The 24,148-nt window shown below is 38.5% G+C and overlaps 1 protein-coding gene across 1 annotated transcript in view; it reads right to left on the bottom strand.

Annotated features, from left to right (window-relative positions):
* Positions 1-24,148, bottom strand: part of fancc (FA complementation group C) — a 119,495-nt gene that overhangs the window by 60,014 nt on the left and 35,333 nt on the right. Inside the window, exon 4 of the mRNA XM_043705344.1 lies at positions 18,411-18,505. Within this exon, the coding sequence (XP_043561279.1) occupies positions 18,411-18,505 (95 nt within the window). The remainder of the gene's footprint in view (positions 1-18,410; positions 18,506-24,148) is intronic.

Raw genomic sequence — 24,148 nt, forward strand, 5'->3', positions numbered from 1 at the left:
CTCAATTTCTTTAGTCATCCAGCATTCCCTATACCTACCAGCCTTTCCTTTCACCCTAACAGGAATATACTTTCTCTGGATTCTCTTTATCTCATTTCTTAAGATTTACCATTTTCCAGCCATCCTTTAACCTGTGAACATCTGCGCCCAATCAGTTCTTGCCTAATACCTTCTTAAAATATTTTGAGGGGGTCTGGTCTGCTCCAAGTTGCCTCATGGGTTCAGTCATTGTTGCAAATTGTCAGCACTGTGCCGAGTTCAACTAACTTAATTGGAAGTGCCTGAGAAATTGCATTTTCCTTTAGCCAATTCCCCTGCTTCTGTAACCCTCGGAGAAGGACCCTAGCTATTCGAAATACCCAGCCACTTAACTGGCACCCTACCAGCCTCACCCCACTGGTACTCAGTCCTGTTACCTTTTTAACTGCTATTATAACTCATTTGCCTTATTTATTCACTTTTCCTCAACTGCTGTCAAAAGGTTCTTTATCCCCCGAGATGTGGCAGTAAATGTAATTATAAAAAGACATTTATTTAGTCCTGCTACACTATTCCTGCTTAACATTCACAAAGCTTGGCACAATCCAGGACAGGGCAGCCCCCTTGATTGGCATCACATCCACAAACATTCATTTCCTCCACCACCAATGCTCAATAGCAGCAGTGTGTACCATCTACAACATGAACTGCAGAAATTCACCAAGATTCCTCAGAAAGCACGTCACATACCAATGACCACGACTGTCTAGAAGGTCAAGGGTAGCAAATATTTGGGATCACCATCATTTGCAAGTTACTTTCCAAGTCACTCAATATTTTTCCTTCAAAATATAAAACTGCCACTGCAGTGTCACTGGGTCAAATTGTGGAACAACATTCCTAACAGATTTGCATGTATATCTATATCACAAGCATTCCAGTGGTTCAAGACAGCCAGTGAAGCCCACATCACACTTGTGAATTTTTTTAAAAATTGGATTTTCCCAGGAACCACATGTAATGGTCAGCATATGCTAAGCACATCACACAAAGCCCGTCTTTTAATACTTACAAACACTTACAAAGGAAGCTGCCAAAGTCACACTAACTTCTGAAGGCCAATCTACAGACAACAGGCATCTCAGTGGGCATGAAAAATCAACACTTGGTAAGACATTTGCACCGCTGATGACATATGCAAAACTATTCAGTCATTTGTCCACAGATGGATCATTTTGTCAAGAGTAATATTTTGTACTTTTCCCTGTTGAGAGAACCTTTCCAAATGGCAGCATTCCCAAGAATTTTGTGCATTGTAACTGGGAGAGTTCACTATCCCAATCTAAGTACTCTTGCAGCAATAAACAGAACATTAGTTTTCACACAAACCACATGCTTGATTAGCCATCACTATCAACATCCTGTGGGTTACCACTGACCAGAAACGGAATTGAAATAGCTATATGGATACAGTCAGTTCTTCTATAATGCAATGGCTGCGTTCTTGTTCAACCCTGTGTTATAGAAAAACCGCGCTTTAGAAACAGTGCTTAAAGTGTTGGCGTGATAATCGCATTACAGTCATCACACGTGCTTTACAAATAGCGTTCCCAATTCATCAATCATGTTATTGCGAATTTGTTTTGAGGAAACACACGTTATCACAGAACAATCTGTACTGTGGTTACAAGAGCAGATCAGAATCTATTAATCCTGCAGTGAGTAATTCACTTCCTGACTCCCAAAAGCCTGACCACCACCTCCAAGGCACAGACCAGGAGTGTAATGGAATACTCCCCACCTGCCTAGATGAGCACAGCTCCAACTACACTCAATAAGCTTGATACCACCCAGAACAAAGCACCTGCTTATTGTCACCACATTCAAAAACTCCAGCATGAACCTCAGTAGCAGCAGCGAGTACCATCTCCATGATAAACAATGGAAATTCACCAAGGTTCCTTAAACAGAAACTTTCAAACCAGGACGACCACCATCCAGAAGGTCAAAGGCAGCAAATACATGGGAATTGCACCACATGCAAGTTCCACTCCAGGCACTCACCATCTTGACTCAGAAATATATTGTTTTGCTTCAGTGTCATTGGGTCAAAAGTTTGTAATTCCCTGTGTACACCACATTGACAACAGCAGCTCAGCACCACCTTCACAAGGCAATTGGAAACAGACAATATATGCTGGACCAGCTAGCGACACGCACATCCCATAAGTGAAGAGTAAAAACAAATTCTAGCCTTATGCTGGAGGGAAATTTATGAATGAAGCAAAAGGATCTAGGGCATTGGTCGAAGGATTACAGCAATGTCTTGCGGCCAAGTGATGGGCCTCCAATAATCACAACCATCCTCCTTTGTACCTGATGCCAATAACTTCAGTTTTCTCCTTTATCACCGACTTCAGTTCTGCTTGAGCTTTTTACTGTCACAATGAGTTAACTGCTCCCTTAACATCAAGTGGTCTTTCTATGTACCAACTGTTTCAGTCTAGTAATTTATTTTTCTTTTAAGAGTCAAACAGACAGTGAGTTAGATTGTGTTGGAACACAAATGCATGCAGGCTCAAGCTCTGCTGAATTCTTTGTGTCTCTGGGGAGATGCCAAGAACTCTTTATGGGCGAAAGCAAATAGCTAGGAGAAAATTATGGAGGTTTTAAAACAAAGTTAATTAGGAAAATTCCCACACATTTGACAGACTACAAAATACTATAACTAAAAATCGTTCAACTATAAATAATGCTTTCATTAAAAGTTCAAAAATTTGTCAGATGAACAGTTTAACTTAAATAAATGTGTCCAAATTGTTAATTAAAAAATAAGCATCTTCAAAGGGTTAGGCAGAAACATAATTACAATTACAAGAATATGCACACAAAGAGGAATATTCATCCTGACCTTTCAGATTGTTTCAAAAAAGTAAATCATTTCAAAAATTATTATACTATCTTTAATCAAGATTTATTTGCTTACGTCTGAATCAGAAACAACACTCCCTGTAAACCTAACTGTTATTATGTAGGAAATTAGCTGGAAGCTTATTAATTAATAAATAAAAAAAAGGAAACACTCTCAAAAAAAGTCATACAGATTCAATATCCAAAATGTTGTCACCCACTGAATCGAACTGGTCTTGGATTTCAGACAAAAAAAAATATAGAATCATAGAATCCCTGCAGCGCAGATAGAGGCTATTCATCCCACTGAGTCAGCCCAACCCGCCAAAAGCATCCTACCCTATCACTGTAACCCCACATTAATCATGACTAATCGAACTAGCCTGAACAACACTGGACATTAAGGGCAATTTATCATGGTTAATCCATCTAACCTGCATATTTTTGGCATTTTAACTGCGCATCAGGCAAGCTGTTCTAGGTAAAAGTCAATAAATAAGATACATTAAATAAATTTATGAGAAACAATAATATATACATTAATTTTAGAAATTAAGTTTTATTTTTCTTTATATTTATTCTTCACTCAACTTTCGTTATAATGCGCCTTGATCTTATCTCTCTAATAGTTCTACTTTCTTGAACACAATTGAATTATTCTTCCTTTTTGCAGTGATATCTGCAGGCATATCTGCACGCCTTTTTGACATGATTGTGATGGCAAAAACAAAACTGAGTGAATCTCAATTATCACAGGTGTGCCCAGATGATAAGGGGGCCATACCAGCACTAATAGTGAGAAGTTGGGTGATTCAGATCGACCCAGGCTAGCTGTGGTCAAGAGTCGTTAAAGTCAACTAACTACCAAACTAGCAGTTAGGCAACTGTCCCCATATTTAAACAACAAATCCAAACTTCACTTAACTGAAGAAACTGAATATAATCAATAAGGTCTGATTTTGGACAGCTGGATTCTGGATGTCCTCCCTCAACATATCACCTCGACACAATTGGCAATTAACTTAACTAACTTAAAATTTGGATTATACTCACCACAATTTTCTCTCTCAACTTTCCACCAATAATCATGTTTTGCCATGTCAATTTCTTTTCTTGCTCATTATCTAAATTTTGAATAATCTTGTTGGTCTTCTCTACTCCAACTGTTCACTTTCTACATCAGAGAGACTAATTGGCAGTCTTTTACAATAATGTTGCTATTAAAACGACTCAAACAATTAATTATTAGATTTAATTTATTGTTGCAAGTTTAATGTCCAATTTATGAACAAGTTCAGCAATTTAATGAAACCCAAATTCAACGCAAAATACTATTTTCATGAAGCTAACTGAATTAGTGCAAATTTTTCAGCCAATTGAGGTCTCTTGTCAAATCTTTGTCTCAAGTTGCTACCTGTTTTGCACATTGATAATGTAGCAGGTTATTCACGGCTTATTATTTATAAACTATGAATTGCTAAGTTTTCTGTGGTTTGTACTCATTAATGTATTTAAATTCCTGGTTAGACACTCAAATTCAGTACAGTTGTAAATGTGTAGCAATTGGGGTAATTGATTAATTAATTAATGGAACAATTAACTGTGCAAGCAAATACTGCTTTATACTGGAGGGAAACAAATGTTTCAATACTGCCATCCAGTGGAGAACACTGAAAACACTTCGACGTATGCTGAAACATTAATCACACCAAAAATGAGGGTTTAAAGCTGCAACATAATAACATTGAACTGTACAACATGAACACTTTTTTTTCTATTTCTAGAGCAGCAGGAAGTAGCAAAAGCCAAGCAGGGCAAGGCTGCATTCAATCTGAGTTCAGAGCCTACCTTCAGAAACAATCAAATTGTGACATCACAGGGAAGTTGGTTCTTATCTTACCTTGATTGGAACATCTTGGTTTATGCAAGTAGAACATAAGAAAATAAGCATAAATAAGTCAATGTATTTGTTAAATATTAAAATAAATAATTAGTCATTTGGTAGTACAGTACTCTGGTATTCTATTGATAAAAGAATGTTTTCAGAAACTTTTTGTCTTGCACTAATTTCACAAGATACAAATTCAAGGAGAAAATGATATTTACATTGCGCTGATTAATTGGCAAGTAGACTCTAGTAAAGGAGTTGCTATGGTGAATGCACCCATTAATGCTGATTGACAGTTAACAGCCAGGCTTTATTTAAATGAAGCCACAAATGGCTGTAACCAATTTTCTTGAAACAGGTGCAGTGTGTTCTTTCTATTTGATTTTTACATGTGATCTCAGACAGTGATGTCCTAGTTAATGTAATATTTGTATATATTACTGAGTTGTAATAAACATTGTCAATACCACATTATCCACATCCACTTTCTTACATTGTGAAAGATAGCTTAAGCATTGTCACATCAGTTAAAGTAACCAACTGAGGCAAAACCAACATCAGGATGCACCATCTGTGGCTAACTAAAGAAGTTAAAGGTAAAATTAAACCAGAGAAAAGCATACAATTCTGCAAAGATTCATGGCAGGTCAGAAGACTAGACTAATATAAAAAGCAGCAATGAATTACAAAATTCATTAGAAATTAGAGTATGAAAGAAAGCTAAAAATGTGTTGCTGGAAAAGCGCAGCAGGTCAGGCAGCATCCAAGGAGCAGGAAGAAGGGCTCATGCCCGAAACGTTGATTCTCCTGCTCCTTAGATGCTGCCTGATCTGCTGCGCTTTTCCAGCAACACATTTTCAGCTCTGATCTCCAGCATCTGCAGTCCTCACTTTCTCCTATGAAAGAAATCTAGCCAGAAACACAAAAATAGTTGGTAAAACTTAATAATTTTTTTAAAATTGGCCCTCTATCCATTTGAGTTTTGAGGAATGAAACATTAAAAAAAACCTAGGAGACTTGACTGGATGCAGAAATTATGTTTCTCCTCGTGGAAAAAAATGAGAATAAGGAGAAAGAATTTTTTAAAAAGGATTCTTTCATTTAAGACAGAGGAATAAGAGAATCCTTTTCTTGCTCAGGTGATCATGTGTGTGTGAAAGTCTTTTCCCCATAGAATGGTGAAGGCAGAATAATTGCATATTTTTAAGTTTAGGTCATAGAATCATACAGCACAGAAACAGCTCTTCTGTACTCATCCCACTTTCCAGCACTTGGCCCACAGTCTTGAATGTTATGACATTTCAGGTATTCATCCATGTACTTTTTAATGTTTGAGAGGTTTCCTGCCTCTACTACCATCCCAGACAGTACATTCCAGATTTCCACCATCCTCTAGGGGAAAAGACTTTTCCTCAAAACCACCCTAAAGCTCCTCTTCAATCTAGAATTCTGCTCCCTCGGGATTGACGCTTCAACTGCTTCCTATCCACCCTGTCTACGCTCATCATGATCTCACTAATCTCAATTACATTCCCTTCTCAGCCTTCTCTGCACTAGAAAGAACAACCGGAGACGATACAGTCTCTCTCCATTGCTAAAAGTTTCAAACCCAGGTAACATCCTGGTAAGTCTCCTCTGCATCCCCTCCAGTACAATCACATCCTTCCTATAATGTGGTGACTAGAACTGCACACAGCATTCCAGCTGTGGCAGAACTAAAATATAACCTCCAAAATAACATCCCTGTTCTTATAGTCTGCTATGACTGATAAAGACAAAAGGTGCCATATGCTGCCATAGCCACATTATTAACCGGTCCTGCCACCTTCAGGGATCTGTGAAAATCTACCCAAGAAACCACTGTTCTTTTGAACTTCCTAGTATCCTGCCGTTTATGGAGTACTCTCTTGTCTTGATAATTCTTCACACTTTTCACAGTTAAATTCCACCTGTCATAGATTTTCCAGTCTGATCAACATGACTTTAACGTCATGGGGGAAGATGAGCTCAGTTGGCTGGACAGCTGGTTTGAAATGCACAGTGGTGCCAGCAGCATGGGTTATATCCCACTCCAGCTGAGGTTACCTTGAAGAACCCTCCTTCTCAAACATCTTCCCTGCCTGAGTTGCGATGATCCTCAGGTTAAACAACAATCAGTTGTCTCTCTTTAACAAGAGAGCAGTCTATGGTCTGATAGACTAGCGCAACCTAACTTTACATTTACTATAAACATCAAGACCGTTTTCATTTCTATTAACTGGGATCCAATCTTTGTATCAGCCACAAATTGACTTATCATAGCTCCCCAAATTCTCATCTATATTGTTCATATATATCATGAATAGCAACATACATAACAGCATATGCTAGTGGACACCAGCCTCCAGTCACACCACCATCCTCTGTCTCCTGTCACACAGCCAATGCTTGATTCAATTTGCTAAGTTATTCTGGATCCCATTTGTGTTTACCTTCTTTTTCAGTATCCCACATGAGGCCTTGTCAAAAGCTTTGCTGAAATCCATATAAACTACATCAGCTGCATCACCCTCATCTATACACCTGGTCACCTCCTTGAAAAGGCATGTCCTTCTCCCTCTGACAAAACCATGCTATCCCTGATCAAACTTTGCCTCTCTAAGTTTAGATTAATTCTGCTCTTCAGAATTTTCTTCAATTGTTTCACTACCACTGATGTGAGATTCACTGGTCTCCAATTCCCTGACTATCCCCACCACGCTTCTTAAAAAATGAAATCACATAAGCTTAGTTTTAGTAGTCCAACACCTCCCCTGCGGTCAGAACAAAATTAATAGTTGGGTTCAGAGCCCCTGTAATTCATTTCCTCATCTCCCAAATCAGTCTGTATTACTCATCCATTTGTGGATATTTTTCCACTTTAAGCCCACCGAAGTCTCCTCACTCCCTCCTCACATCTGCTCCTTTACTGCTACTAACCATTTGGGGGTCCATATTACACTGTTCCCCCAACTAATGAATCCCCTACCATTATAACTATCCCTCCCGCTTTTGTCTTCCTCCCCTCCTGCAAGCTTAATGGTCAGAAGCAATCTCATCAACTTCAAAATTGAAAATTGATTCGGGAGCAGGATCGCAGGAGATTCCTTCATGACCTGCCTGATTCTCCTTTACTGCCTAGTGATCACCCACTTCCTGTGGTATACCAGTGGACATTGGCCTGCAGTCACACAAACAGCTTTCTACCATCAACCTCTGTCCCCTGTTCAATTTTGGATCAGTTCCACAAAGTTACCCCGAATCCACACGTTTTTGCCTTCTTTAAGTCTCCTATGTGAGACCTTGCCAAAGGCTTTGTTGAAATCCATATCAACTGTACTTCATCTATACAACTGGTCCTCCTCAAAAAAAGTTAATCAAATTTGTTAGGCATTACCTCCTTCTGACAAGGCATGCTGACTATCCCTGATCAAACCTTGGCTCTCAAAGTGGAGATTCATTCTGTCAGCCTACCCAACTGTCAAGTGGATAGATGTGTCACATTTGCCATACAAGCAAAGAAAAAACACAAGTTTGTTTCCAATCTGGGCTAAAATGCCAGAATTTTTTATTAGTTTTGGGAACGTGGAACATGGAGTGGTTGAGACAAGTTGCATAGATAAATGTAAGGGGACTGTAGATAGTCAAGGGGTAGATAAATTGAAGGAAGTTCAAAGTAGGATCCTGTGAGCATAAACACTTTCAATCGACTAACTGGGCCAAATTACCCATTTCTGTGTTGCAAATTCTATGTAATTCACTGTAAATTGCAAATTTCTGCAAATCCATCTAGATTTACAATTGAGAAAGTAACCTTGATCAAAATCATAGAGTCTGAGAATAGTAAATCACAAACTCCACTCAAGAAAAGCTTGGAATGGACTCTCCTTCATTTTTGATCTTGTTAACTAACATTTAATTGAAGTATGATTGCTACATGCTAAAAAGTAAAGAAAATCTAAAGCAAAGAGGGGAGCCTTGACCCCTCGTCACGTAGTCGTAACACCAAGCAGTGGGGAACATTGTCAGAGACTAAACACAGGAGGAATTAGTTGGCTTCTGGCATGTAAGGAAACAGCCCCATGTCAGTTTTACTGAACAAACCCACATTGATTGTGGTTCAATAAGTTCCATCAATCATTGCACAAAGGTCCTTTCATAGAATTAAACACAGAGCTTCCTACTGCCTTACATACTGTATATAAAAAAGCAACTTGCTATTTTGAAACACAGTTTTGAGTCATTTAAAACATATTTGTATTCAATCAGCCTTAGCCAGTTTTTCAGAATGACTGCTGTATCAGCAACTGAGCAGCTGACTTACACGGAGAAGGGGAGCCCATAGAAAGAAAAGACAAACCAGTAAAGCTATTTTCATCACACAGAAACTCATACTGTGTAAGGGGAGATTTTATTGCTCCACCACTCATCTGTTTGGTGGCGGTTAGGGGGTGGGGCAGGTGCAATTTTTAATCAGGCAGCAGGAGAGGACAGGGACACATCCCACCCCTGCCAGGAAATTTGTCAATGCATCTGAGAGAGAGTTAGATATTAAACAATTGGAGTATGTTAATCTACCTCTCCTGATGATGACATGCAAGTATCCTGTGCACTGAAATTAATCTCAGAAGTCAGAAACTTCCCATCACACTGACTATTCTAAACAGTCAGCACACCCAAATGGACATGCTCCGTCAGCCCAAGACAAGTAATTATCTATTATTTGTATTAAAATTTTGGTTATCCATTAAGCATGTCTACTAATTCACTAATCTCTGCACTGGTATTTAGATGGTTACTAAAAAGCTTTAGTTGGGGCTTTTAGTGCAATTTTTACACTGATTGAGTCTGTCTACATATGGGACTTGGGGCAGTCTTAGGCATCTTGCAATGGTTTGTGTCGGTTTTACGTGAAAAGTCCAAGGGAAGCTGCCAGTGGCACGAAAGTGCTGAGGTGGGAAAGTGATTGGCATGGCAGGGATATGGATTATCCAAAGATAGGTGTGACAGAGCTGGTCATCGAGATGATGAGCTGAAAGTGGTTGCAGGTCACTACACATCTGTGCGCCTGATGGCACTCATGTCTTTTTGTTGAGAAAAAATACTGCCCTCTCCTGTATTCTATGGAGAATACCCACCCCATATTCCATTGTTTTTACATTGCACACTATTTCTTCAGGAAATTGTGCCATTTTCAGATTTTGTTTATTCTTCTAACCCCATGGAAGTTTTACATGGAAATTGGAGAACATCAAGAGCTTGGCGCAAACATGAAGGCTCAATAACAGAAATCCTTAAGTGATCAGAGCCTCAGCCAGAGTACCAAAAGAGTTCAATAGCTATTGTACAAAACTGCCTGCCAACATCATTCTTCCAATCATTGTAGATGCAAAAAGTGACAAATAGGATAGAAGCAGGAAGGCTGATAGTGAGCTGAAGAGTAGGGAGCCAAACGTTCAAAAAACAGCTGCTGGAAGTAAATTGCTTCTCTATTTCCAGCAGGCACCAACAGGGCAGGGAAAGCAAAGGAGTCAAATAGAGGGGGAAAAGTGCCCAAGAATTTATTAAAAATTAAGACCTGATTAAAAGGCAAGAAACTACGAAGCCTATAGAAGTTGACTCATATGGACAGTAACAAAAATTTTTTAATATTTTGATCCTAAAGGAAAAATGAGCTAAAAAGAAACTGACAAACCTAAACAGACAAAACCTTTTGATGATCTAAATCATTATGAGTATTTTGTAATTAAATGTAATCATTTTTAACAGTGTCCAGACAGTGTGATGGAAGAACTATACCACAATCCTTATTTAATTATATTTTGCTTGTTCATCAAACCTTCAACATACATGATGAAAAAAACACAAGTTTAAAATTTATAGCCCTCTACCACAAAATGTCTTGCAGTCAAGTAATAACTTGTTTTTATGTGGTGTCATATCCTGCCATCCTTCTGCATCTTAAAGAATGAATGTCCAGAGCTCATTTACAAACATGAGGTCATTTCCTAAAGTGGGTCTGCCATTTTTTTTCTTTGTTCCATGTCATGTTATATGTCAGGTTTACTCTCTCCTTTTGATTTGTAAATTACAATTTTTCTGGAAATGGTCACAAACAGCAGCCTCGAGGCCTTCACTTTATAAGCTACATTGTTTAAAAAATGACCAATGTTTTCTCCAAATGTATCGTTACTATCGTTTCATATGCAAAAAAAATTTAAACGTAACTGAATTACTGAAGTGGTAATGACAGGGTCAAACTAACAAACCAGTCGACAGTAGCAAACGTATGACAAGGAACAGTAAAGCTTCAAGGAAAAGTACTTAAACTATAATCATTTATAAAGGAGATTTCATTTGTAAAGGAGATTCACAAAGTTTGACCTTCAGCACAGTAAACAAGTCTTCAATTGCTGCACTACAAGTGTGTACTTACCGAGTTTGACAGAAGTAGGTTACATTTGGAACTAGACAGTATATCTTGGTGATATATATTTTCCACAGATGTTAGTTATCCTTTCGTAGCAGGAGCATATCATAAACTAACCAGCTGGTTTCCTACTGGATTAAGTATTTCTACACATTCTAACAAATTAAAACTGATTTAAACACTATTTTTGGAAAATAACCACCATATCTACTGTGGGAGATATTTCTGAAGAAGGGTTACTGGAAGTTGAGTCTACTTTCTCTCCACAGATGCTACCAGACCTGCTGAGTGTCTCCAGTTATTTCTATTTTTAAGGCAAATACTTTGTTATCTGGTCCCATAAAATGGTTTTGACTCATTCTAATTCCAGACATTTATATTTACTCAATTCTCCACCTTCTTTTTATTTTCTCTTCCTATATTGCATAAGCTCTATTTGCAAGAAACTTATTTTTCCAAAAAATATACTTTATTCATAAAAATCATCTAAAAGCTTCTAAATCAGCTCTAATCAGACTTTGCAGAGAAAAAAAAGTCAGAGCTGTGTGCAGTTGCAAAGCCACAGACATTTTCTCTGATGCAACATCATCTGGACTCAAAACTTTAGCTTGCTCTCTCTCCATGGATGCTATCTGACCTGCTGTGATCTTCAGCATTTGGTGTTCTCAGTACAGATTCCAGTATCTGCAGTAATTCGTTCCTACAAGGCATTTTCTACTTATGCACGAAATTGTTTATACTCATTTTGAGGCAACAAGATGGTCTGACAACTAAAAGGACCCTTGTTGACTTTGGTAGAAAGACCTTAGAAGGTGGTCTTTCCTCAATGCGCCTTGACAGCAGCTGCCCCAAACTTTCGTATATCCCTCAGCACATAGTCCTGCCAGCTGCAACACTTCACACTGGAAGATCAACAAGTTTCAGGCAGACCAAAGAGCATCTTTCACCAAGTTGATGGAACTTTGGGCACAGTCGATGCTTGTCTGGGTGTGTGTCCAGGGCAACAGACCATAGAACAGAGTCGTGAATCACAGGACTGCTCTGGACAAACCTCAACAAAAAGAAACACTGCATCTCTCTGCAGACCTTTTGGAACGTGCCTTTCGCAAAAAAGGAGACGTATGACAGTCTCTTCACCAGCACAACCACTTTCAGGGCAGAGTGCAATGGTACACAGAGACCAGGTATGCATGAAAGAGCTGATGGGCAGTGTTCTCCTCACCAGCTAAGCTATGTCTTGGTACTTGTTGTAAAGTTCCAGTGAGGAGGCATTCTGTCAGATGACTCTGACAGTCTGCTCAGGGAAACTCTCAACAGGATCCATCCTCCACTTTTCTCACAAGGTGTCAAGGATATTATGTATTGATCACTACTTGATGGACTTATGGTCAAAGTCATGCGGTGCAAGTTATTCTATTCCACAAAGGATGGGTGACACAGAACGGGACTACTTGGAGTGTCACAGCAACACAGGATACTTTACACCCGATGACTGGGTTTTTAACTTGCAATGGAAAGGGAGTGGTGCTCCTATCAGCATGGTTTCTGCCTCACCTTGGCGATACACTCATCCAAAGTTTGGCAAATATACCAGCCCCTCCAAACAATATTCCTCGCACCTTCAAATAATCTGTCCTGATGGTGACGGGAATAAAGGATTGGTTAGCCCAGTTTCCAAAGAATAGGGCCTGTTTTAATCTCAATTTACCTCGGTTCCTTACACCAATTTGAACTAGTTACAGATGCTTAAGAGTCTGTACACTGACAGCAAATTTGAGCAGGAATGGCAACGTCATCCATGTACAGGGGGGCTTTGATTTGCAGGCCTCTGCTGACTAGAATAGTCCATCCACTCAGGCTCGCATCTTTCTTGGACAAAAGGTCCTATGCAACACACAAACAAAGCAGCAGAGAGAGGGCATCCCTTCCTGACTCTAGATCGGATTGGGAAACTTTCTAATCCTCGTCATTGGTTGAGACAGCCCTGTCTGCACGACCAAAGATAGTTGATCTGTATCTGATTATCACTGAGGGATGAAAGCTAACTCCAAACCTAGATCTTATCAGACCAACAGTCTTTTGCTTATAACAAAAGAAGATAGATAAGGAAAGAAGAATCACAAATGAGGCTGGTGCCCACAGTTAAAGGTGCTTGAGCTCTAAATTGCTCACCAAGCAATTGGGAACTGGTTAGAGTCATCAGAAAATATGACTCGTAAATTGATTTGGAAGTTTGCTTAATGATTTGTCTTAAAGTTTCTCAATTTCAAAAAAATATAGTCAGTAGAAGGACTTTAATTATGCTTGAAGTGACACCTGGTTGCTTCATTTTGTCAAAAGATGCCACAAGGATCGGTGCTGGGTCCTCTACTTTTTGGCATTTACATAAAATGATTTGGATGCAAGCATAAGAGGTACAGTTAGTAAGTTTGCAGACGACACCAAAATTGGAGGTGTAGCGGACAGCGAAGAGGATGGAGTTTAATTCAGATAAATGCAAGGTGCTGCATTTTGGGAAAGCAAATCTTAGCAGGACTTATACACTTAATGGTAAGGTCCTAGGGAGTGTTGCTGAACAAAGAGACCTTGGAGTGCAGGTTCATAGCTCCTTGAAAGTGGAGTCGCAGGTAGATAGGATAGTGAAGAAGGCATTTGGTATGCTTTCCTTTGTTGGTCAGAGTATTGAGTACAGGAGTTGGAAGGTCATGTTGCAGCTGTACAGGACATTGGTTAGGCCACTGTTGGAATATTGCGTGCAATTCTGGTCTCCTTCCTATGGGAAAGATGTGAAACTTGAAAGGGTTCAGAAAAGATTTACAAGGATGTTGCCAGGGTTGGAGGGTTTGAGCTAAAGGGAGAGGCTGAACAGGCTAGGGCTGTTTTCCCTGGAGCGCAGAGGCTAAGAGATGACCTTATAGAGGTTTACAAAATTATGAGGGGCATGAATAGAGTAAATAGGCAAAGTCTCCCTGGGGTAGGGGAGTCCAGAACTAGAGGGCATAGGTTTAGGGTGAGAGGGGAAAGATTTAAAGAGACCTAAGGGGCAACTTTTTCACGCAGAGGGTGGTACGTGTATGGAATGAGCTTCCAGAGGAAGTGGTGGTGGCTGATACAATTGCAACATTTAAGGGGCATTGGATGGGTATATGAATAGGAAGGGTTTGGAGGGATATGGGCCGGGTGCTGGCAGGTGGGACCAGATTGGGTTGGGATATCTGGTCGGCATGGACAGGTTGGACCGAAGGGTCTATTTCCATGCTGTACATCTCTATGATTGTATAACTCTAGATATAAAGGAAATCAAAACTTTGCTAAGACAATGAAATAACTCTTTATTTCATTTTTCTTTAAGTTAGCAGTCTCTTTGTGAAATATTTAAGCGAATCAACATATGTAACAAAGTCACTAGCACTTCGCTGTGCCAGACACATTTCTCAGTTATCTGTATAGGTGTCAGTCAATTATTTTTCATAGTCTAATTACATAGTCAGATTGAGTGGAAGCATTACATTTAAGACAGGGTTTTAAACATCAAACATTGCACAACAGGGAACAGATATGAATTCAAGTTGTGTGAAGTTTAGATTAGATTAGATTAGATTAGATTACATTACATTAATGTGGAAACAGGCCCTTCGGCCCAACAAGTCCACACCGACCTGCCGAAGCGCAACCCACCCAAACCCCTACATTTACCCCTTACCTCACACTACGGGAAATTTAGCATGGCCAATTCACCTAACCTGCACATCTTTGGACTGTGGGAGGAAACCGGAGCACCCGGAGGAAACCCACGCAGACACTGGGAGAACGTGCAAACTCCGCACAGTTTTATGCATTAACATTTTATCAGTATGTATTATTGCAAGCAATATATAACAGGTTAATAACCTCGCTGAGCAGCACACTAAACTTTTAAAATTATTACGTAAAGCACCACAAATTCAAAATGAAATTGTAAGCTTGTCACAAAGAGGGATTTTCTATCAACATCAAATTTAATTTATAGTTATCACCAGATCCAAAACTTGTTAGCTGAGAAAAGCATTATTTCTAAATATATTTGAATAAAAGAAAATAATTGTTAACACAAAGAAGTAATATAGCATACAAAAGGTTTCACAATCTCTGTTGTTCATTTGCAATCTCGAGCTATCATATGTTTGTTCAACTCAAAAGTAATAAAGTATCAAATGATACCATTCACATCCGCACTGCAGTATGTCCACTGTTACATGAGAAACAGATTAGTCAGATTACTTTGAAATTTATATAGACATATGACCACCCACTAATGAGAAGCTGGTGATTAAAGAGAATCTGAACACTAATATTTACCAGTAGTAGTCTCCAATCTGCAATATAATTACAGTATTAACTATCTCCTCATAGTCTGGTCTGTATGTTGTGGCTAATGGCAACTATATCAGCATCAAATTCACCCAACAACCCAAGAACGTTACATACTTCAAAAATCCTGTTATGCATTGCAATAGTTACCACATAAGTGATCAGCAAGAGCATTTCTCTGTACCACCAAGAGCTCATTTCTTAAAACAGTGTATTTAGATGTGGAAACCCATGACCCAGCAGGAACAGAAATCGAGGAAAAACATTCTCTGCTGGGAATCTGAAAGTTAAAATAATACCCAACAAAGTTTTGATGCAACAGCATATTAAAGATTGGTTCCACAATTTTAATGACAGCAAGGTGAATAAATAAATTACCATTTTAAAAAATCTATTTTTTTTTAATTAAGATGATTACAAGTCATTACCAAGGCCTATCGTACTTAATTGGATTTTGTATTTCACTACTTCATAAATTACAAATGCTGTTTTAACTGCACAAAATTAAAAGGTTTTAAGTTGCAATAACATACGTGGAAGATCTTTTTTAAAATTAACTTCAAGTGGCAAGATTAGTAAAACACAAGCTATTCCTCCATGCCTAGAACAATCAACTAACATACAAAGAAACCAACAGAAAGATAAAAGTAGGGTCAAGAATATAAGGCAAATCTTATCATCAGGAAACAACCCAAACTTCACCTGCGAAAATTCAGAATTGAGGTCCTATCCTTTACCTACAATGAAGACCACACACGAGAACATCAATACTTTAAAGGAAATTATTCCATACAGATTTGAAACATCTGATTTATAACTTAAGTTAACAGGTCGTTCTGGTTAATAAATTACAAGTTTATTTAATAAAAATTCAGTCTAACAATGCCATTACTACTCTAAGGTTAGCAAGTGACAATGAGAATAAACAGATGCCTTTATTAATATCAGAATGTTCGCTGTTGCTCCACAAGTCTCAGTTCACTATTTTTTAACCAAAAGCCCCCTTCTTCAATTTTATTTGAAGTTGGGGTATGGGATACAGAATCCAAATTCCACCCTATAATCAAATGTTACATATTTGTTATATATTTATGTTTACACATGTTGCATATTACATTTAGAACATAATCTCACCAATCTATGAATGTAGTACGTTTGCATCTATTACATTATAAACTTTAGGTTAATGTCGCTCAAAGCGACCTTTGAACGATTTTACTGAATACCTAAGTTTGGTCAAAATTTTATAGTAAACATTATGAAGACTATTAGCATTTACATTTATTTACAAGTGTAAATCACACAAAACTTCCAGCAATCTCGCATACAAACATTCAGTTAAACTCAGAATCATGGGGTTATTGTCCAAGTTTCCCTATTCCTGCAGAGGATCTGTTGTATGGCATGTGGTTGAGAAACTCTGCATTCAAATATATGACGTGCAGGTGCCAGTGTTGGACTTGGATGGACAAAGTTAAAAATCACACAACACCAGGTTATAGTCCAACAGGTTTATTTGGAAGTCCTAGCTTTCGGAGCACTGCTCCTTCATCAGGTGGCTGTGCAGCAGGGTCATAAGACACAGAATTTATAGCAAGAGATCTCAGTGTTATGCAATTGAAGTGATATATTGAAGAAAAGTAGATTGCTATTCAGTAAATCTAGCAAAAACACCAATCTAAGTTTGTTCAATATATTATTCAGTAATATATTTCAGAGGCTGAAATCAAACCCAGGTCCCTCATGCTGTGAGGCAGCAGTGCTAACCACTGAGTCACCATGCCACCCTAAAGTAACTATTTTGATTGGCTAAGTAGATATAGTTACATGCTCTGTTTATACAAGTCCTAGATCCCAAATGGGAGAGTTGTGCTGAAATGGCTTTCTCATCACAGTAAGTTCAAAGACTAACGTTCATAGAAAGTCTGTCAGCAAAGATAATTGTATAGGATAGCTTGATTTATTCACCGGTATTCACAAAGTTCTGTCCATTAGGTTCAAAGTGCAATGCTGTCAATTACAAAGTATTTTTTAAATAACATCAAATTTATAATTTAAAGTAATAATACAAAATTATATAAAATTAACACATATGAACTAAAATGTTCTGTTTAATTCAAAACAAACAAAAGCCTGTTAAACGAGTTAATTGAAGAATTTATTAATAGTCATACGTAACTTATTTTTAATGATAATAGTATAAATCTATAAGCATGCTTGTTTGGATAGAAATGCTCTGTTGTACCAAACCCCAGGCATGTTTTAGTGAACTTCCACAATGAGGCAGCCACCTGCAACATCACTGACAACCAGGTCAATGAAGTCACAGTCGTAGTTAGACTGTTGTCTTACAAGCTAGTACTAATGCTTGCAATGTTCAATGTAACATCTTAAAATCAAATAGGAACAGCCTGTGGGACCTTATAAAATAAGCAGGAAGAGAAAAACTTCCAACCATTTTGCAAAGGTTTATTACATATTTTATTCTGTCTATTATGATAAATATAAAAATGACTTGTTATATTTGTAGAATGAGTTCTATTATGGTTTCTAAATCTCTACAGGAAACAGCTCACTTTTGCAAAGAGAGGAATGGATTGCAAATGTGCATAGTAATTAAATCCTTAAGGTGTATTTTAAAATTCCAGGTATAGTTCCCCAATCGCTTATTATTATTTTCAGTCAAAACCTTGGAAATTGTCATTCCATTCAAATCACCGCTGATCTGACGTTATAGTGCAAATGCGACAGAATCCCTACAAAAATTACTGGTGGAGTTTTAAACATATTTCCAATCACAATCCTTCACAAGCTCAAAGAGACAGATAATCTTACCTGTATCCACTCATTGGCCTTCAGTTCCACAGCATTCTCAGGTTCTGCACTGTATAAACACCACAGACACTGTAATAGGTACTGTTGGCTGTCCTCTGTATTAACAAACAGTAGTAAGGTTCTCAGTACCAATATCACTATATTTGTAAGTAACTACAGCAAAGCGTATCAGAGCACTAGAGTTTTATGGTAGGTTGGCAGTCTCTTAGGGTTTATTTGAACAATATGAATTAGAATATTTTAACATAAATCATGACCATATTCAGAAATTTTGGTTTCCTGGAACAGTTGCATATTTGTTACAGTGAAAACAACTAGATTATAGGTTTATTATTTACATTTCAACTCAGATTAACTAAATACTGGCTAAATCAAAATCTTAATTGTAATTACCTAAAAATTATATCTATTTTTATTAACAGATGTACGACTCAGTAATAACAACATCCACATCAATTGTACGATTAAAATCTGAACAATGAACAGATTCTTAAACAGCCCACTTTGGTTGTCTATTCACATGAAAATGGCTATCCGAATCACTTTCAGCACTAACAGATTACAAGTATGAACTATTCCAATACAGGCTGCAGCAAGAGAAACACAAACAGAAATTGTTGGAGAAATTCAGCAGATCTGGCAGCATCTGTGAAGAGAAAGCAGAGTTAACATTTTGTTGACCTTTCTTCAGAACTTTGAAGTTTCTCAGCTTTTTCTCTACAAATGCTGCCAGACCTGCTCGGTTTCTACAGCAATTTATGATTTTGTTTGGATTTCCAGCATCTTCAGTTATTTGGGTTTTTTTTACAGAAAGAGAATTCTGAGTAGACAGCATTAGATCCATTTAGCCCAATATCAATGAGGTGAGCTAAAAAGCCCTGATGACAGAATGGTCAACAGATGTTACTCAGCTAGATTAATGTAGAATGTTTCAAATCAGTTGAGTAGGTATGACAAATACATCTAAATTCTGATTCAAAAGCAAATCACAACAAGCAATTGAACCCTGAATTAAAAACAGAAAACACTGGAAATACTCAGCCAATCTGGCAGCAACTATAAGAAATAGAATTAATATTTTGGGAAATTGACCTCTGAACAGAACTGGGGCAAGTTAGAGACTTAATAGTTTTAAGTAGGTGATAATGGGACTGGAGGGCGGAAGGCAGGAAAGATTTAATAACAAGAGAATTTGTGGTTCAAGGACAAAGAGTGCTAATGGAACAAGTAAGGAAACACAATGTCTATATGAAGAAAGTGTGAATGGGAATATTATGAACAGCTGTCGTCTAAAATCTAAAAGAGAGAGAGAAAAATCAAAAAAATAAAAGCACTAAAGAGAAAGGAATTGAAGGAGGACAGAGATTACAATCTAAAAGGAGTGAACATAACTGTGAGCCTGGAATATACGAATGACGTTCAGTTCTTTGAACTCACATCGAGCTTCATTCGAAGACTGGAAAAGGTACAGGACAGAGAGCTCAGAATGAAAGCAAGGTGGAGAATTAAAGTTGGGATCTCTTACAACAGCTATCCAGGGCTGAAGTGAGACCATATCTGAGTGTTGTGTGCCGTTTTCATTCCCCTACAAGAAAGGAATGAAACAAACAAGAATGCTGGAGAAACTCTGCAGGTCAGCAGCACCTGTAGAAAGAGAAATAGAATAAACATTTCAAGGCCAGCATGATCTTCTTCAGAACTGTCAGGACTTAGAAAATGTTTCTTCTTATTATACACTTTTGACATAGGAGGACATCCAGAGGCAAAAGACAATGCAGTTGTTAATAGTGGGAAAAGAGGAAAAAATGTAAAATGGATGTAAGTTAAGATGTGAAAGGGTTGTCACTACTAAGGTCAAAATAAACAAGACACAGCTCTTGCAGAAGTAAGGTAAAGGGAAAGAGACAAAAAGAAAGAGAGGGAGAGGGGGAGGGGGAGGGAGATTGGAGGGGGAGAGAGAGGGGGAGAGAGGGGGGAGAGAGAGGGGGAGAGAGAGAGGGAGAGAGAGAATGTAAGAACAATGGAGAACATAACAGTCTGCATTCTCCCCTACACTGGCGAGATCAAATACAGTCTCTGTGATCGCTTTGAAGATCATTTCCACTGTGCTTGTAAGAATGACCCTGACCTTCAGTTGCTAGTCATTTCAGTAAATCACCTTGTTCTCAGACTTAACATTTGTCCTGGACCTGCTACCTGGACCAAAGCTCAATGCAAGCTGGAAGTCGCCCACCTCATTTTCTGCTTAGGCACTTGACAGCTTCTTCGGCTCAATATTGAATTGAGTTCCACAACTTCACATCATTTTTCTTACATCACACTCCCCCCCTCCCCACACTGTTTCTTGATTTATTTGGGTTTTATTGACTTTGCTGTCAGCAAGCAAATCCATTTTCTCCTTTCACAGCTAACATTTAGACACATTTTATATTTCTATCCCTCCTTGCCCACCATTCTCATTGCCCAGCAGTATCTTTGTATTTTACTCTGACTGCTTCATTCACTCCCATCCCACTCCATCTACAACTTTAAAAACCTATAGAGTTTCTCCGCCTCATTTTATTTTCACAAAAGAAAGATTCAACCTTGTTCCCTGTTATATCCTTTAGAGAAACTCAATCCCAGTGATGTCACTCTTATTTTAGCTCTTTCATTTCTTACTTAACTGCCTCTTTTCTGTTGTGATGACCTGACTTCCCTTCCAGTTCTGATGGCCTAGAAATTTATTTCTGGTTCTGATAGTCTAAACATCTATTCAGTACTGACAGCTTAGAACCTTCTACAAACTCTCACAACAATCTGGAGATTCTGAAAAATAACCTGCCTCTGAAGTCCAGACTCTTCTGATCTGAAACCCAACTTTGAATGGAAACCCACTGGTGGTTGCTGGTTTGTTTTCCCTGTACACCACAAAGGTGCAACTTTGTAAATACTTCATCAATTTATGTCACAAGCATCTTGCTATACATATAATTTCAGCCATATGCCTTCTTGGAAATGATATCATTGAGCCATACAGCATAGAAACAGGCCCTTTGGCCCACCAGGTCTCTAAGGTAAAAACAATGACTGCAGATGCTGGAAACCAGATTCTGGATTAGTGGTGCTGGAAGAGCACAGCAGTTCAGGCAGCATCCAAGGAGCAGCGAAATCGACGTTTCGGGCAAAAGCCCTTCATCAGGAATAAAGACTTTATTCCTGATGAAGGGCTTTTGCCCGAAACATCGATTTCGCTGCTCCTTGGATGCTGCCTGAACTGCTGTGCTCTTCTAGCACCACTAATCCAGAATCCACCAGGTCTCTGTCAACCAACCAACACCAAACTACACTAAGTTCTATTTACTTGCAATTGGTCCATAGCCTATGCTCTGACATGTTAAGTACTCATTCAGATGCTTTTTAAAATGTTGCTAGAGTACTTGTCTCCATTATCCTCTCAGGCAGCATGTTCCATATTTCTAATTCTCTGGATGGAAAAGTTTTTTTTCTCAGATTTCTTCTAAACCATTAATTCTTCACCTTAAACTTATGCCCTTTGGTCTTAGATATGTCTGCCATGGGGAAAGATTCTCACAATCTACTCAGTCTATACCTCACATAAATTTGTGTAATTCATTCACAGACCCCCTGTCTCTGTTCCAAGGAAAACAAGCTCAGCCAATACAGTCCATCCTCACAACTGACACTTTTCATTCCAGGAATCATCCTAATGAATCTCCTCTGCATCCTTTCCAGGACAATCACATCTTTGCAATAGTATGATGATCAGAACAGCACACAGTATTCTGTCTGTAGCCTAACCAATGTTTTATAAAGTTGTAACAAGACTTTCTTGCTCCTATGGTCTAAACCCCACCCCCACCAGGCTTCTTCACCACCCTATCTATACTGACACCTTCAGGGATTTATGTATTTAATTCACTCTTTCAAACGTCTTTCTGACCACTTTATTTTAAAAAATTGTGTGCCTTCACAGAACTGAAACCATAGATCTATCTGTGCTCCACTTTAAAATCTACATTCGCAAATGTTAATTTATTATTGATCTTGTTTACACAGTATTGAGGTGACCACATGAGGAGAAGCAATATTCTGAAGTAAAAGTTGTCCAGATAAATCACTGTTTCACCTGGAAGGAAGTATGTATGGCATTGGACAGTGAGAAGAGAGCAGGAAAAAGGGCCTATATGTCATATCCTGTGCTTGAATGGTGGGATGCCATAGCAAGGGGAGAAGTTTTGGATATGACTGAGGAATGTATTTTTACAACACAAATAGAAAGCCAAACCAAATCAGCCTCATTATTACTGGAGTCATACCACAGTGACCTTCAAAATTGCTTAATTGTTTCTAACGAGACTTGACAAAAAACAGATCTTGGACACCAAGTTTATGACTAACAAAAATTAACAATATACCATTGATAATCTGGCAAAAGAAAAGGGACTGTGATATGCAAACTGTCTAATCATGTGTTTATCAGCTCATTGACGTTTAAGCTGTTTTTCATGTTCTGGGTAATGCTGGATATTCTAGCTGTCTCTATTTAAGAAGAATAGGGTGGCACGATGGCTCAGTGGTTAGCACTGCTGCCTCACAGCACCAGGAACCTAGGTTCAATTCCAACCTCATGCAACAGCGTGGAGTTTGCATATTCTCCCCAGGCCTGCATAGGTTTTCTCCTGGTGTTCCGGTTTCCTCCCATAGTCCAAAGATGTACAGGTTAGGTGGATTGGCAATGGGAAATGCAGGACTCCAAGATTGGGATGCTCTTTGGAGGTCGATGCAGACTTAATGGGCTGAATGCCAGCTTACACACTGTAGGGGTTCCATGGGAGTCAAAAATCTCAGAATTACATAACAATTAGTCTGACTTCAACTTTAGGAATGTTGCTTCAAAATATAGGGCAAGATTTTGTGTTTTGAATTGGGTCCTGGATATTGTGGTCAAATACTGGTCCCAACAGTGTCGTGTGTTAGTTGCAGTCACCCAATATTAATTCTGGCCTTGTATATCCATTAGTAACCAGTGAGTGCACTCATCATCCAATTAAGGAGGCCAAGTGGGCTCTGTAAGGAGGAACTCCAAAAGAAGCCATTCCTACACACATGGAGCTGCAACTGGGGGCACCTCCCTACATATTTTAAAGATTAGAACTAAACCTTAGCTATAGAAGATAGTACCATAGAACAGAACATAATATAATTCAGTAAAGTGTATACAAGACTGAAGAAATTGCATTTGAAATTTTCCCCCATCTGCGCAGGCATTCATGTTGTTAGACCTTGCTAAGGAAACAAGTTTTAACAGATTTCTAGTTATGATTGGAATCAAATAAGTTCACATATTGAAAGCACTGAAAAAAGTCCATGGAGAGAGCAATCCTTTCCAGCAGTGCTTGAGGCACAAATAGAATTATCAGCCTTGATAGCAGATGGAATACACAATCTTAACAAGGAAACCATCTGGGTACAGGTCTCAGGTAAGAGTTTGAGAGAAGAATTTCTACTAGGAGAAATGAGGACAGAAATGCTTTTGATAATTGATAAACGAAGAGAATTTAATACTGAAATTCTTAGGAAGTGGTGAGTTGATGTCTTAAGTATAATTCAAACTATCATTATGCCATGAACTGCACAAAAAGGTATTATGACCTTTTCTGAACTAAACATGAAATAGAAGATTTAGAGGAAGAAGGTGGAAATATGAATAGAAAAGAAGGCATTGTATTGATTAC

This window comes from Chiloscyllium plagiosum, chromosome 2 (genome assembly GCF_004010195.1).
Source record: "Chiloscyllium plagiosum isolate BGI_BamShark_2017 chromosome 2, ASM401019v2, whole genome shotgun sequence".
Taxonomy (NCBI): Eukaryota; Metazoa; Chordata; class Chondrichthyes; order Orectolobiformes; family Hemiscylliidae; genus Chiloscyllium; species Chiloscyllium plagiosum.